Source organism: Oncorhynchus mykiss, chromosome 12, assembly GCF_013265735.2.
Source record: "Oncorhynchus mykiss isolate Arlee chromosome 12, USDA_OmykA_1.1, whole genome shotgun sequence".
Classification (NCBI taxonomy): domain Eukaryota; kingdom Metazoa; phylum Chordata; class Actinopteri; order Salmoniformes; family Salmonidae; genus Oncorhynchus; species Oncorhynchus mykiss.
Genome location: NC_048576.1, coordinates 62115733 through 62128555, shown reverse-complemented (window position 1 = coordinate 62128555; position 12823 = coordinate 62115733). Strand labels below are relative to the sequence as shown.

At 44.0% G+C, this 12823-nt stretch overlaps 1 protein-coding gene across 1 annotated transcript; it reads left to right on the top strand.

Annotated features, from left to right (window-relative positions):
- Window positions 1-1708: 1708 nt before the first annotated feature.
- cdipt (CDP-diacylglycerol--inositol 3-phosphatidyltransferase (phosphatidylinositol synthase)) lies at window positions 1709-11310 on the top strand. Its single transcript, XM_036938006.1, has 6 exons — window positions 1709-1920; window positions 4638-4772; window positions 7270-7423; window positions 8048-8129; window positions 8683-8764; window positions 9045-11310. The coding sequence occupies exons 1-6, from the start codon at window positions 1878-1880 to the stop codon at window positions 9188-9190; spliced, it is 642 nt and encodes a 213-aa protein (XP_036793901.1). The 5' UTR covers window positions 1709-1877; the 3' UTR covers window positions 9191-11310.
- Window positions 11311-12823: the final 1513 nt, after the last annotated feature.

Sequence of the window (12823 nt, the reverse complement as noted above, 5' to 3'; positions counted from 1 at the left end):
CCTAAATCCCCCACTGCATCCACCTGAGAAGTGTGGTATATGAAGAATCTGATTAAACAGTGATCATTACACAGGTGTACCTTGTACTGGGGACAAGAAAATGTCACTTTAAAATGTGCAGTTTTGCCACAACACAATGCCACAGATATCTCAAGTTTTGAGGGAGCATGCAATTGGCATGCTGACTGCAGGAATGTTCACCAGAACTGTTGCCAGAGAATTTCATGTTAATCTCTCTACAATAAGCTGCCTCCAACATCGTTTTAAGGAATTTGGCAGTACGTCCAACAGGCCTCACAACCACGCCAGCCCAGGACCTCCACATCTGGCTAATTCACGTGCGGGATCATCTGAGAGTGGGCTATAATAAAGCACTTTTGTTGGGAAAAACAAATTCTGATTGGCTGGGCCTGGCTCCCCAGTGGGTGGGCTTATTCCCATACATGGCTGCACCCCTGCCCAGTCGTGAAATCCATAGATTAAGGCCTAATTTATTTAATTCAATTCACCGATTTCCTTATATGAACTGTAACTCAGTAAAATCTTTGAAATGTATGAATTTATCGTTTTGTTCAGTATATTTGTTAGCATTTCCTGCTAAATGTTTGTAACCCACCGATAATGCTATGGCTACACAGGGGCTGTTCAGTCTGATGCCATTGTCTCATACTACAGTCCTTAATTGTGCAGATAGTTCATCTTTTACTGGTATAATTAATTGTATGCTACGGTGACAATTTCTTTCCCACATGGTAGTCATTTCCAGGTCCAGTGCTTTATCCTAGCCTTTATCCTAGCATCTTGCATCTTTAATTTAGAACTATGTTTTCCGCAAGCTCATTTTGGAACATTCACGGGCAGGTCTACTGCCGTGTGTACATTACTGCGCCTAAAATGTAAAGAAATTCTAGTTCATCAAATTTTAAGCTAAACATTCCGATCTGTTCCATCAACCCTATTAATTGATACGCCCTATACATCCACTACACTACAGTGGGGATTAAGAAGTAAATATACGCAATGCCCACTGAAAAATAGTGGGTATACAGCGTATGCCCTCCACTACACTGGGAGTGTGTTTTGGTGACAATAAAACCTCTTTGCCCTGACATCCTTTGGCTCTGTTCTTACCGGACATCCTTGTGGTCCTTCACACGCCCCGGAGTCAGTACATAGTGTTTAGTAGAGGTCATCCAGATCCGTTCAGCTTTTACAACTAGTACAGTAATGATTTCAGGCACAATTGTACAGGCCACTGCAGATCAAATCCTACTCTGGGCCAAGGTTGTACGGTCACACTTTGTAGAGATTTACAAGAATCCTTTAAGGCCTTGAAATAGCCAAGAGTGATCATTGGCTTACTGATTTTGACTGAGAACATTGCCATTGCCAGCTGTTATTTGCAGTGCAAAGTGAGTTTGAAGTAATTTACCGTATGTACATGGATCATTCATACAGTAATAGCAAGTAGGACACTCATGCATGCATACGATGTGCATGTGCCCTCATAAGCCAAAAATAGCTTGATTTCTTGTCCCCTGTCCTTGATGATTGAGGCTATAGAATGTCTCAAATGGTACTCTATTCCCTATTTAGTACACTACTTTTGACCAAGACCTATAGGGCTCTGATTAAATTTAGTGCACTATATAGGGGAATAGGGTGTCATTTGGGACGATGTGTTACAATTAAAGGGGAGGTGCCTAGTTGTGCGTCTCACCGGAAGTCTGACGTCGCACAGCATTATGTCAAAAATAAAAATCTACATTCGAGGAAGTCAGAAGGTTACTGTAGCTAAAGATTGAAGAGTGGAATTAGACAAATATTGTCGTTTTGTCGAAAATAACCTTTATCGAAAACACCTGAATACCACTGCAATGGCCGAGGAAAACATCTTCCTTTTCGTTCCGAATTTGATCGGTGAGTTTCTATTTACATGGATGGTGCCAATCCAATGAAAACTGGCTAAAATGTTTTGCTAGATTGCGTTAGCAAATTAGCAGCTAGCTACAGTAGGTATAATATATATATATTACAGTTGATCTGGAAGTATTACGTTTTTTGGGCGCTAAAATAAGGTCAATTGTACGGACCAGCGTGATGTACAGAAGTGACTTAGTTTACGGTATCAGCCTAGTCAATCGTAGCATAATGTTATCTGTGTTTTGATTTGAGCCGGTTTTGCCATCATGAATTGGCTATTACAGTGCATTCTGAAACTATTCAAACCCTTGACTTTTTCCACATTTTGTTACGTTACTGCCTTACTCTAAAATGTATTCAATTGTGTTTTTCCCCTCATCAATCTACACACACTACCCCATAATGACAAAGCAAAATCAGTTTAGACATTTTGCTAATCTATTAAAATACTGAAATATTAAATTTACATAAGTATTCAGACCCTTTACTCAGTGCTTTGTTGAAGCAGCGGTTACAGCCTCGAGTCTTCTTGGGTATGACGCTACAAGCTTGGCACACCTATTTGGGGAGTTTATCCACTCTTCTCTGCAGATCCTCTCAAGCTCTGTCAGTTTGGATGGGGAGCATCGCTGCACAGCTATTTTCAGGTCTCTCCAGAGATGTCCATGAACGATTGGGTTCATGTCCGGGCTCTGGCTGGGCCATTCAGAGACTTGTTCCGAAGCCACTCTTGCGTTGTCTTGGCTGTGTGCTGTTCTGATGTTGTTCTGTTGGAAGGTGAACCTTCGCCCCATGAGGTCCTGAGCGCTCTGGAGCAGGTATTCATCAAGGATCTGCAATTGTTAAATTGTAATTACTTCACCACTATTGGCCTATTTATTGCCTTACCTCCTTACTTCATTTGCACACACTGTATACAGATTATTCTATTGTGCTATTGACTGTACGTTTGTTTATCCCATGTGTAACTCTGTTTTTGTCGCACTGCTTTGCTTTATCTTGGCCAGGTTGCAGTTGTAAATGAGAACTTGTTTTCAACTGGCCTACCTGGTTAAATAAAGGTCAAATAAAAAATATAAAAAGCTCTTTGGACTTTGCTATGTTAATCTTTCCCTCAATCCTGACTAGTCTCCCAGTCTCTGTTGTTGAAAAACATCCCCACATTATGATGCTGCCACCACCAGGTTTCCTCCAGATGTGATGCTTGGCGTTCAGGCCAAAGAGTTCAATCTTGGTTTCATCAGATAATCTTGTTTCTCATGGTCTGAGAGTTCTTTAGGCAAACTCCAAGCGGGCTGTCGTGTGCCTTCTAATGAGGAGTGGCTTCTGTCTGGCCTGATTTGGTGAAGTGGTGCAGAGATGGTTGTCTTTCTGTAAGGTTCTCCCTTCTCCAGAGAGGAACTCTGAAGCTCTGTCAGTGACTATCAGGTTCTTGGTCACCTCCCTGAGCAAGGCCCTTCTCCCCCGTTTTCTCAGTTTAGCCCTGCGGCCATCTCTAGGAAGAGTCTTGGTGGTTCCAAACTTCTTCCATTTAAGAATGATGGAGACCTTCAATGCTGCAGACATTTTTTTTGGTACCCTTCCCCAGATCTGTGCTTCGACACAATCCTGTCTCGGGGCTCTACGGACAATTCCTTCAACCTCATGGCTTGGTTTTTGCTCTGACATGCACTGTCAATTGTGGGACCTTATATAGACAGGTGTGTGCCTTTCCAAATCATGTCCAGTCAATTTAATTTACCACAGGTGGACTCCAATCAAGTTGGTGAAACATCTCAAGGATGATCAATGGAAATAGGATGCACCTGAGCTCAATTTCGAGTCTCATAGCAAAAGGTCTGAATAGTTATGTAAATAAGGTATTTCTGTTTTTTTAAATTTGTAATACATTTTCTAAAATGTCTAAACTTGTTTTCGATTGGTCATTTTGGGGTATTGTGTGTAGATTGATGTGGAATTTTAAAATAAGGCTGTAACGCAACAAAATATGGAAAAAAATCAAGGGGTCTGAATACTCTCCGAATGCATTGTATATTCACAATACACGTAGCTATAGAGAGATGGCTAGTAGTGTAACAGTAGTGTGAAGGCGCCAGTGCCAGCAACCTGTATCACCATCTAGCTATGTATTGGAAGGATTGTTTTGTGTGCCAGACCTGGGTTGGTTTAAATACTATTTGAATTCATTTCAAGTGCTTTATCTGGGCTTGATTGAGCTTGACTGGAAAAATGGACCCAACAGTTGGAAAAGTAGATCCTTCATCCATCTGGCATGCCAGACAGACACAAAGTCAACAAGTATTTTTAAAGAGTTCAGATATTCTATTTAAAGTCTATAATCAAAACCCAAATCGGATGGGGGGCCTCGACATAACCGTCCTGTTAGGGATAGGGCTTCGGATGTGTGGCTTCTTAGTGACTCTCTTAGGATGGGAATGTTCTCTGTCGAAAATCTTTAAGATGATCTAGCTCACTAGAATGCCTAGAGATTTTTCTCGCAGAGAGGGGGCGAAGGTCTCTGTCTCAGAATGCGTTGTCACATTGGGCTGGCCAAATCCTGTTTTTAACACCACCACCTCCCTTCACCCACCCTTGGCCCTCCTTTCCTCTTTCCTCCCCTCTCCTCTTTCCTCCACTTTCCTCCCCTCTCCTCCCCTTTCCTCTTTCCTCCTCTCTCGTCCTCCCCTCTCCTCTGATCCTATCCTCTCTGTTAGGCTATGCCCGCATCGTGCTGGCTCTGCTTGCCTTCTACCTGATGCCATGCTGTCCCGTACCAGCTGTGTTCTTCTACCTGCTCAGTGCCCTCCTGGATGCCTTTGATGGGCACGCCGCCCGCGCCCTCAACCAAGGTACCACCATTACAACTATTCATGTCGTTTTTACCCTGTGATAGAGTCAACCCATGATAGATTTATTCAGACACTCTGGGTCTCAAGAGTCGGACTGATATGAGCCTGGTGCTGATATCAAAGACCGGAACAATGTTCTTATAAGGCTGCTGTCCACTAAAGGTAAATCCTGATTAGGCTACCTGATGAAATGATACGGACGGGATGCGCTTCATGTTATCCATATTATTTGTTTAAACGGAAAAAAAAAATCATAATTACAGAAAGTGGAACTGGGTCATCACAGGGAAGATGGATCGCGTGTGTCGTGCCTATTCGTGTGCACGAGCCGCTAATCCCTACCTAGGTCCATATAAAAAAAAAGTCACCACGACACGACACAATGCAACACTTTTATTTTTGCAACAAACTTAGTATTAGGTGGGTACAATGACAGTCCCACGTTATTATTCTGGATGTCGGTGAAGTACCTCTTTGCCCCCCCGTCGTTGTTTGTTGATAAAAATTTGGCGACAAAATCCTTTTACTTGACAGTACTTCAGATCACGGCTTTGAAAATCAACAGATTTACTCCTCCACTTATTCTGCTCTCACGTATTGAACCCAGCAGGAAGTACCAAGCATAGTCGATTCAACATCCCATATGGGGTTTAGGTTCCAGACACTCCCATCAGCTCCTGTGGATCCTGTAGGTAGATGTCTTCTTCGCCCCCCACCGTCTTGTGGCCCTCCTCCAGTCAAGCCCGCTCGGTCAGCGTCTGGGAGTGGAAGGCGGCTCCGCTGACCCGGTGCGCCATGGGGCGGGAGGACGTCTGGTTGTCTCTTAGCGTTGCGTTCCTTAGGCGCGCGGTCAGGTTAAAGCTGGTTAAACCCTTCACACGCTTGGTGTCCTCAAGGAGGAGCGGCTCGGTCTCCAGATCCATCTGCACGAGCTTCAGATACTCATCCATCCAGTTGCGCACCGCCAAGGCCTTCTCCCTGGGCAAACACCAGATGCAGCATGCCCCCCCCCCCCCCACCATGTCCCAACGGTACCTCCTTGTTGGCTATGAGGATCACCTCTAACACCGTGGAGATGACCAGGGCTACCCTCCCCCTGCTTAGCCTCTCCACATAGACGGGTCAGCCACATGCTCCATCATACCGGAGGAGTGGGCCTGGAGGACTAGTGGGCGCTGTTGATGCCCACGTCCGGTAGATCCTTGTCACTTGGGGCCCTCTTGTACAGTTTGGACCACATCTCGCCCGGAGTATGACAGTTCCTGCCCATATTGCCACAGCTGTTCCAAGTCTAAATCTGTCTCTGGCTTTCAGGCAATCCTGGAGAATAACAGCTAGAATGTTTCTCTCGCCTTTGTCCTTTCTCTTCTATTATAAAGTAGTGCCGTGGTCATGAACCGGAGCTCATTAGCTGCACAAATGACAGAATCTGAGGTTTAAAGTCCTTGTCTGAGATGCTGATGTGTCTGTGTTGCGTATTGGCTAAAACACTTGCCGTTTGCATCTGTAAGGTTTCATAACACTGGTAATGAATAAGTCTTAATCAGGGTTTCATGTCGAACACGGCGGGTCACAAGGAGGTTTCCATTGGACACTTGCCGGTGTTTGTCATCACGGCAATGGCAGCAGGTGATAGGCCTGTCGTCGATAACAATTATCAACTATATATATTTTTTTTAAAGGGCATGAATGGAAATCAAACGATCGGGCGAGTGGTTGAAACATGCCTGAAACAGGAGTATGAATATGGCAGAAGCGAAGGCATGTCACAATAGACAGAGCGGAAATGTGAAGGTACACAGTCTTGCCTATATGTGTCTTTAGTGACCAGTGGGAACCTCCAGTGGTCTGCAGCCGACAGACATAAGGTCGGGCGGTGTCTAGATTTTCATACAGTCATATCGTTTCTGTACCATACCGAGGTACACGGTATTACCGGAAGTGCATATAAGGGGCAGTATTGAAAATCTTTAAAAAAATATATAATAATAATAATTACACACAAAACCATTTAGGCAACAGGGACCTTGATTCAGGAGTGGATTGAATGTCTCTGCTGTAACCAAGATGATTGGTCTTGACATTTAGCCACTTAGCTAGAAAGTAAGCAAACCAAATGCATTGAAAATCAGTCTGTGTTTTGAAATCCCAGTATACAGTATTAAAGGTATATCACCCAAACCTAGACAGACATATTGAATACTGTATCGTGATGACTTTAGGAGTCTATTGATTGGGAGTGAAGCGATTTGTGTTCTCGCTGTCTTTGGTAAAACACACTGCATGGCATCACATTTTCCAGACACTTGAGTCGTACAGTTTGCAAATGTCTAAGCTATCTGGAGCTTTGCCAGCCGGTGGTTAAAGTTCCTGCACAGCATTCTCTAATTCCTTTTCACATAATTTGTAAAAAAAAAAAAACATTTGGGTAATCATTTTGTATAAATCGATGTGCTATACAAAAATAACCTCTCCCTGTCTCTCCCCTGTCCTGTAGGCACTAAGTTTGGTGCGATGCTGGACATGTTGACAGACCGCTGTGCCACCATGTGTCTCCTGGTCAACCTAGCTCTGCTTTATCCCTCCTACACCTTCCTCTTCCAGATCAGCATGAGCCTGGACATCGCCAGCCACTGGCTCCACCTGCACAGGTACGTAACAAAAGAGCCTCGGAGAACCATGAACTGTACATTACATACGATTTACACAAATAATCATGGATTCAGTGAATGTTTTGTGTCCATTAAGTGGGGGGGGGGTTTGTCGCCCATTTCTTTGAGTTGTATTGGGGCTCCTCACCCCATCCACAGCCAAGTGTGTGTATAGGTTGTTGGTCCATCCGATTTTTATCTAGGTCAGTGTGGCTAACAGAGATGTTGGGTTCATCTCAATAATCCTCTCCTTCGACTGATTTGAAAGGAATGGGCACGTGACAGCTGATTCCCAGTAGTAGGCACCCACAATATTGCTTTAGCGTGTTTTTTTTCCCCCAATGTGGATGGAGAAAAGGCTGTTTTTAGACTACTGAGATACACCCAGGGCCATCACATGTAATGGTGATGAAAATGGTGGTGTTATGTCCTTGTACTGAATTAAAGGTTAAACCTCTCTCTCATTCTTTCTCTCTCTCTCATTATGTATCTCTCTCATTCGGGCTCCCTCTCTCTCTCCATCCCGCTTTTTCTCGCTGCCCCCTCTGTCGCTCTCTCTGTCGCTCTCTCTCTGTCGCTCTCTCTCTGTCGCTCTCTCTCTGTCACACTCTTTCTCTGTCTCAGCTCAATGATGAAGGGATCCACCAGCCACAAGGCCATTGATCTATCTGGAAACCCCATTCTTCGCCTCTACTATACTTCCCGTGTAAGAAATCCAGTCATACACACACACACACACACACACACACACACACACCAACATGGTCATATACACACACACACACACACACACCAACATGGTCATATACACACACACACACACACACACCAACATGGTCATATATACACACACACACACACACCAACATGGTCATATACACACACACCAACATGGTCATACACACACACCAACATGGTCATACACTCGCACACACACACACACCAACATGGTCATACACACACACACACCACCAAAAAAAAAGTCCTTTCACACTTTACATTAACATTTTAGTAATTTAGGAGACGCTCTTATCCAGAGAGACTTACAGGAGCAATTAGGGTTAAGTGTCTTGCTCAAGGGGACATTGACGGATTTGTCACCTTGTCGGCTTGGGGATTCAAACCAGTTACTGGCCCAACACTCTTAACAGTTAGCATGCACCCATGCACACACAATTATTACATACACTCCATCTCTCACACACACACACACACACGTACGTGTGCCAACAGCCTGATCTAACTGCTGTCTTCCATAGCCGGTGCTGTTTGTCATGTGTATGGGGAACGAGCTCTTCTTCTGCCTGCTCTACGTCTCCTACTACATTGAGGAACCCCATGGTGAGTCTCTTCACTCTGTCATTCCCCCCCCCCCCCCCCACACCTCTTCTTTTCTTAGTTTCTCTTTTCTCTCCCTTTGCATATCTTCCATTCTCCGTTCTCTCCCGCTGTAATATCCCTCCCTTCTTGCCTCGGTCTAAATACGTCGGCTCATATTCACTCACAGAAGCATAGTAATCCTCTGCTAAATAGCTGGTCTGTACAGCAGGTCCTACACATTAGGAAGGGGGCAATGTGGAAACAACGGGACTTCTTCTTCTTCTTCTTGTCTCTTCTCCAGTGTGGCTGCAGTGGCTGCTTGGTGTCTGTGCCGTGGTGTGTGTGCTGAAGTCTGCCATCAGCGTTCTGCACCTGATCACTGCCTCCAGGAACATGGCTGCCATCGACGTGTCCGACCGTGAGAGGGAGAGGAGCAAGGCCGAGTGAGAGGAGGGGGGAGGTGCATCTCAATAGTCTAAAGTGGCTTCCTTTCCTCGTGTCCTTTCCTTTCCATCTGCACTGATCGGAAAACAAGCGATTGGTGAAAACAGTAAGGTGGATGCCTACAAGTCAATACTGCTTACCCATCCAGTTATTTCACATCAGACGAGAGAAAGGATTGGAGATGAGGAGAGGAAGCCACTAGACTATTGAGATGCACCCTGTGTCCCAAAAGTCTCAAATAACCCACTTTTTTTAGTCGCCGCTTGAGCACTGATAGGAAAGGACGTGAAATCATTGGGTGGGAAAAAACGTTAGTGATATCGAAGGGAAGGAGACAAGAAAATTAAGCAAGGAAATGAGGATATTTGAGAGGATTGGGACACAGACAGAAAGCAGAGTCAGAGTTGCTGTGTTTGTTGAATAGAGTTGAAGGTGTGAGAACAAATATTATTGTGTGATGTAGCAAAGATGGAGGTAAGCTTAGTCAGGGGACCTTTTTAAAAACCAAACTGATGATGGTTATTTATTTTAGTTAGAATATTGTAACAACTTAAACCTTCTGTTATCAAAGCCTACTTGTATAGTGTTGTAAAGCCTGACATTATAACCGGTGTCACCTTGAAAAAGTAAACCGTGGTGGTATATTTTTGTATGCGAGCAAATCATCGCAGGCTTTAATATTGTCTAGCTAACTAGCCAACACGAATCACTTTCCACCACACCTTATTTAGTAGACTTCATAACCAAGGGTTTGAGCGATACGTGTTATCTTGAAATACTCTTTTTTTTCTAAGTGGTAACGTCCAAGTCACTACTATTGATGTTCCTATTAATATTTAAATTCCTATGGTTGTTTTTATTGTTCTCTGTCGTCATCATCAGTAACGATTTGAAATGGTCTTTACAGCTTTTACTTTTCTTTTTTTGTTCTCATTATTTCTTCTTTTTTTTTTACTGTGGTAATCAAAGCCAATGACATTTTATTTGTCACATGGACCAAATACAACAGGTGTAGGTGCTTACCGTGAAATGTAGAAGTTGCCCAGGCCACAGATCTAGGATCAGATTACCCAACCACAACTCTTAACCTTGACCATCAGGAGGATAGCATATCTGACCCTGAACCAGTGCTTAGTTGCAACTTGTACCAACTGGTAATGGTAGGGGCGCAACTTTCACTGGGGACATGTTTCCTCCCCCCCCCCCCCCCCCCACACACACATTCTGAAATGTCATTTTTGTCGCCCCCAGGTTTTATCATTGGAATGTGATTATAAAACGAGGCAATGGTGTGCTTTAGGACCATGCGGGACGGCTCCGAGCGGTCGGGTAGACTGTTTGGAGTGGTTATCTGAAAGGATTAAAAAATATATATATATAATAATAATAATTGTCCCCCCCACTTCTAAAAGTTGCGCCCCTGGGTAGTGGTGACTGTAGAGGTGGTGTTGGACTTTTACGTTGCAGTGATGATTGGATGGGGAAGATGCACACACTTTCTTAGCCATGTGCGCACACCTTTTTTTGCAGATACGTGTATACACACACACACACACACACACACACACACACACACGAGCTTGCCACACACATACTCAGATACTTGCTTACAGACATGCATTCATCTATAATATTGGGCACATTCCTTAGCTCAAGTGAAGACCACCTGAGTATTATGTTTTGAGTGTTTGTTATAAATATTATTCGACAAGCTTTTCTATCATCACTGTGTGACCGTGTGTACTATATATATATATATATATATATATACTGTGGCTGATCTGTTTTATCGTCAACCATTAGAAACTAGGTTTGGAGTGGGGTGACGTTGCTATCAGCCAGGTGGCGTCAAAGGTCTCTAGTTCATTTGAGTTCAACAAGACGTTTGGGAGAATGTGCTGTGTACTTTGGGTCATTGCGAAGGTGGGAGGGAGGAGCACAACAAAACAAAACCAAGCCATGTAAGATCTACGATAACATCTGTAAATACATTGTGGGTGTCTGTGTAAGAAAGGTGTTTTTAGGTTTTATTTCCATGCAGTGCCTCCGGCTTGCAGATATTGTTCAGAATGTCTTTGTCAACGGTAATAGATGAAAAGGTAATAAAGACATCTTTGAACCAACCAGTTTGCTCTCCTATGCCAGTATCTTCAGTTATTATGTGCATGGCTTCTTGTACAGTGTCCTTTTTCAAAGGACCAATCCCAGTCTCTGGTTCCGCCCAAGAGACCTTCAAGTGCTGGAAATGGGGAAGGTGAGCTAAAAGGCAGTGGGCCGGACTCGAACCCATGCCGACTCTGGCACAAATGCGTGCCAGGGTGAGCGGCTGCAACCGCTGGACCACACAGGTCCCACCTTGTACAGTGGCCGTTGAGTTTCTAGGTTCTAGGTAGTGTAGTCAAAGTAGAGGTCCAGAGTCGTTATTGTACAAGCCAGCGCCATGGGTAATAGGAGGGACTTATAGAGATCCTATTAAATTCTAATAATCCCTTTTTTTTTTTTTTTTCAGAATCAACCAATAGGAATTTCTAAGCAAAAGAACACGCAGACTTTTATTCCGAGTTCTGATGCTGCTTTCAAGACAACTGGCGGCATTAGCAATGTTGTCATTGTCCTACACAATGAAATCGGGGAGGGGACTGTGTATCTGTCTCCGTGCGTACATACTTATGTCACACACAATATCTGACCCCACTGACACATTTTTGGAAGTGCATAGCGGCAGTATGTGACGATAGTAGCAGGCAGGGCAGGCATATCTGGTGAGTAACGAACATATTTTGACAGAGCTGGTGAATGGTAGTTTTCTGGGCAGAGAGGAGATCTTGTCATATTCATAATCTCCTCTGCCCAGATACTGGTTCAGGCTTTGGCTCGTTAACTACACTGAACAAAAATACAAACGCAACATGTAAAGTGTTGGTCCCATGTTTCATGAGCTGAAGTAAAAAAATCTACAATTTTCCAAACGCACAAAGCTTATTTCAAATTTTGTGTGCACATTTTTTTTACATCCCTGTTTGTGTGTGTTTTCCCCTTTGCCAAGATAATCCATCCACCTGACAGGTGTGGCATATCAAGAATCTGGTTAAACAGCATGATCATTATACAGGTGCACCTTGTGCTGGGGACAATAAAAGGCTCTAAAATGTGCAGTTTTGTCACACAACATAATACCACAGATGCCTCAAATTTTGAGGGAGTGTGCAATTGGCATGCCGACTGCAGGAATGTTCACCAGAGCTGTTGCCAGAGAAATGTAATGTTAATTTCTCTACGATAAGCCGCCTCAGACGTTATTTTAGAGAATTTGGCAGTACGTCCAACCGGCCTCACAACCGCAGAAGACATGTATGGCGTTGTGTGGGCAAGCGGTTTGGTGATGTCATCGTTGTGAACAGAGTGCCCCATGGTGGCGGTTGGGTTATGGTATGGACAGGTATAAACTATGGAAAATAACACAGTCGCAATTTGACTGCACAGAGATACTGTGACGAGATCCTGAGACACATTGTCGTGGCATTCATTCACTGCCATAACCTCATGTTTCAGTATGATAATGCATGGCTCCATGTCTCAAGGATCTGTACATAATTCCTGGAATCTGAAATTGTCCCAGTACTTTCATGGCCTGCA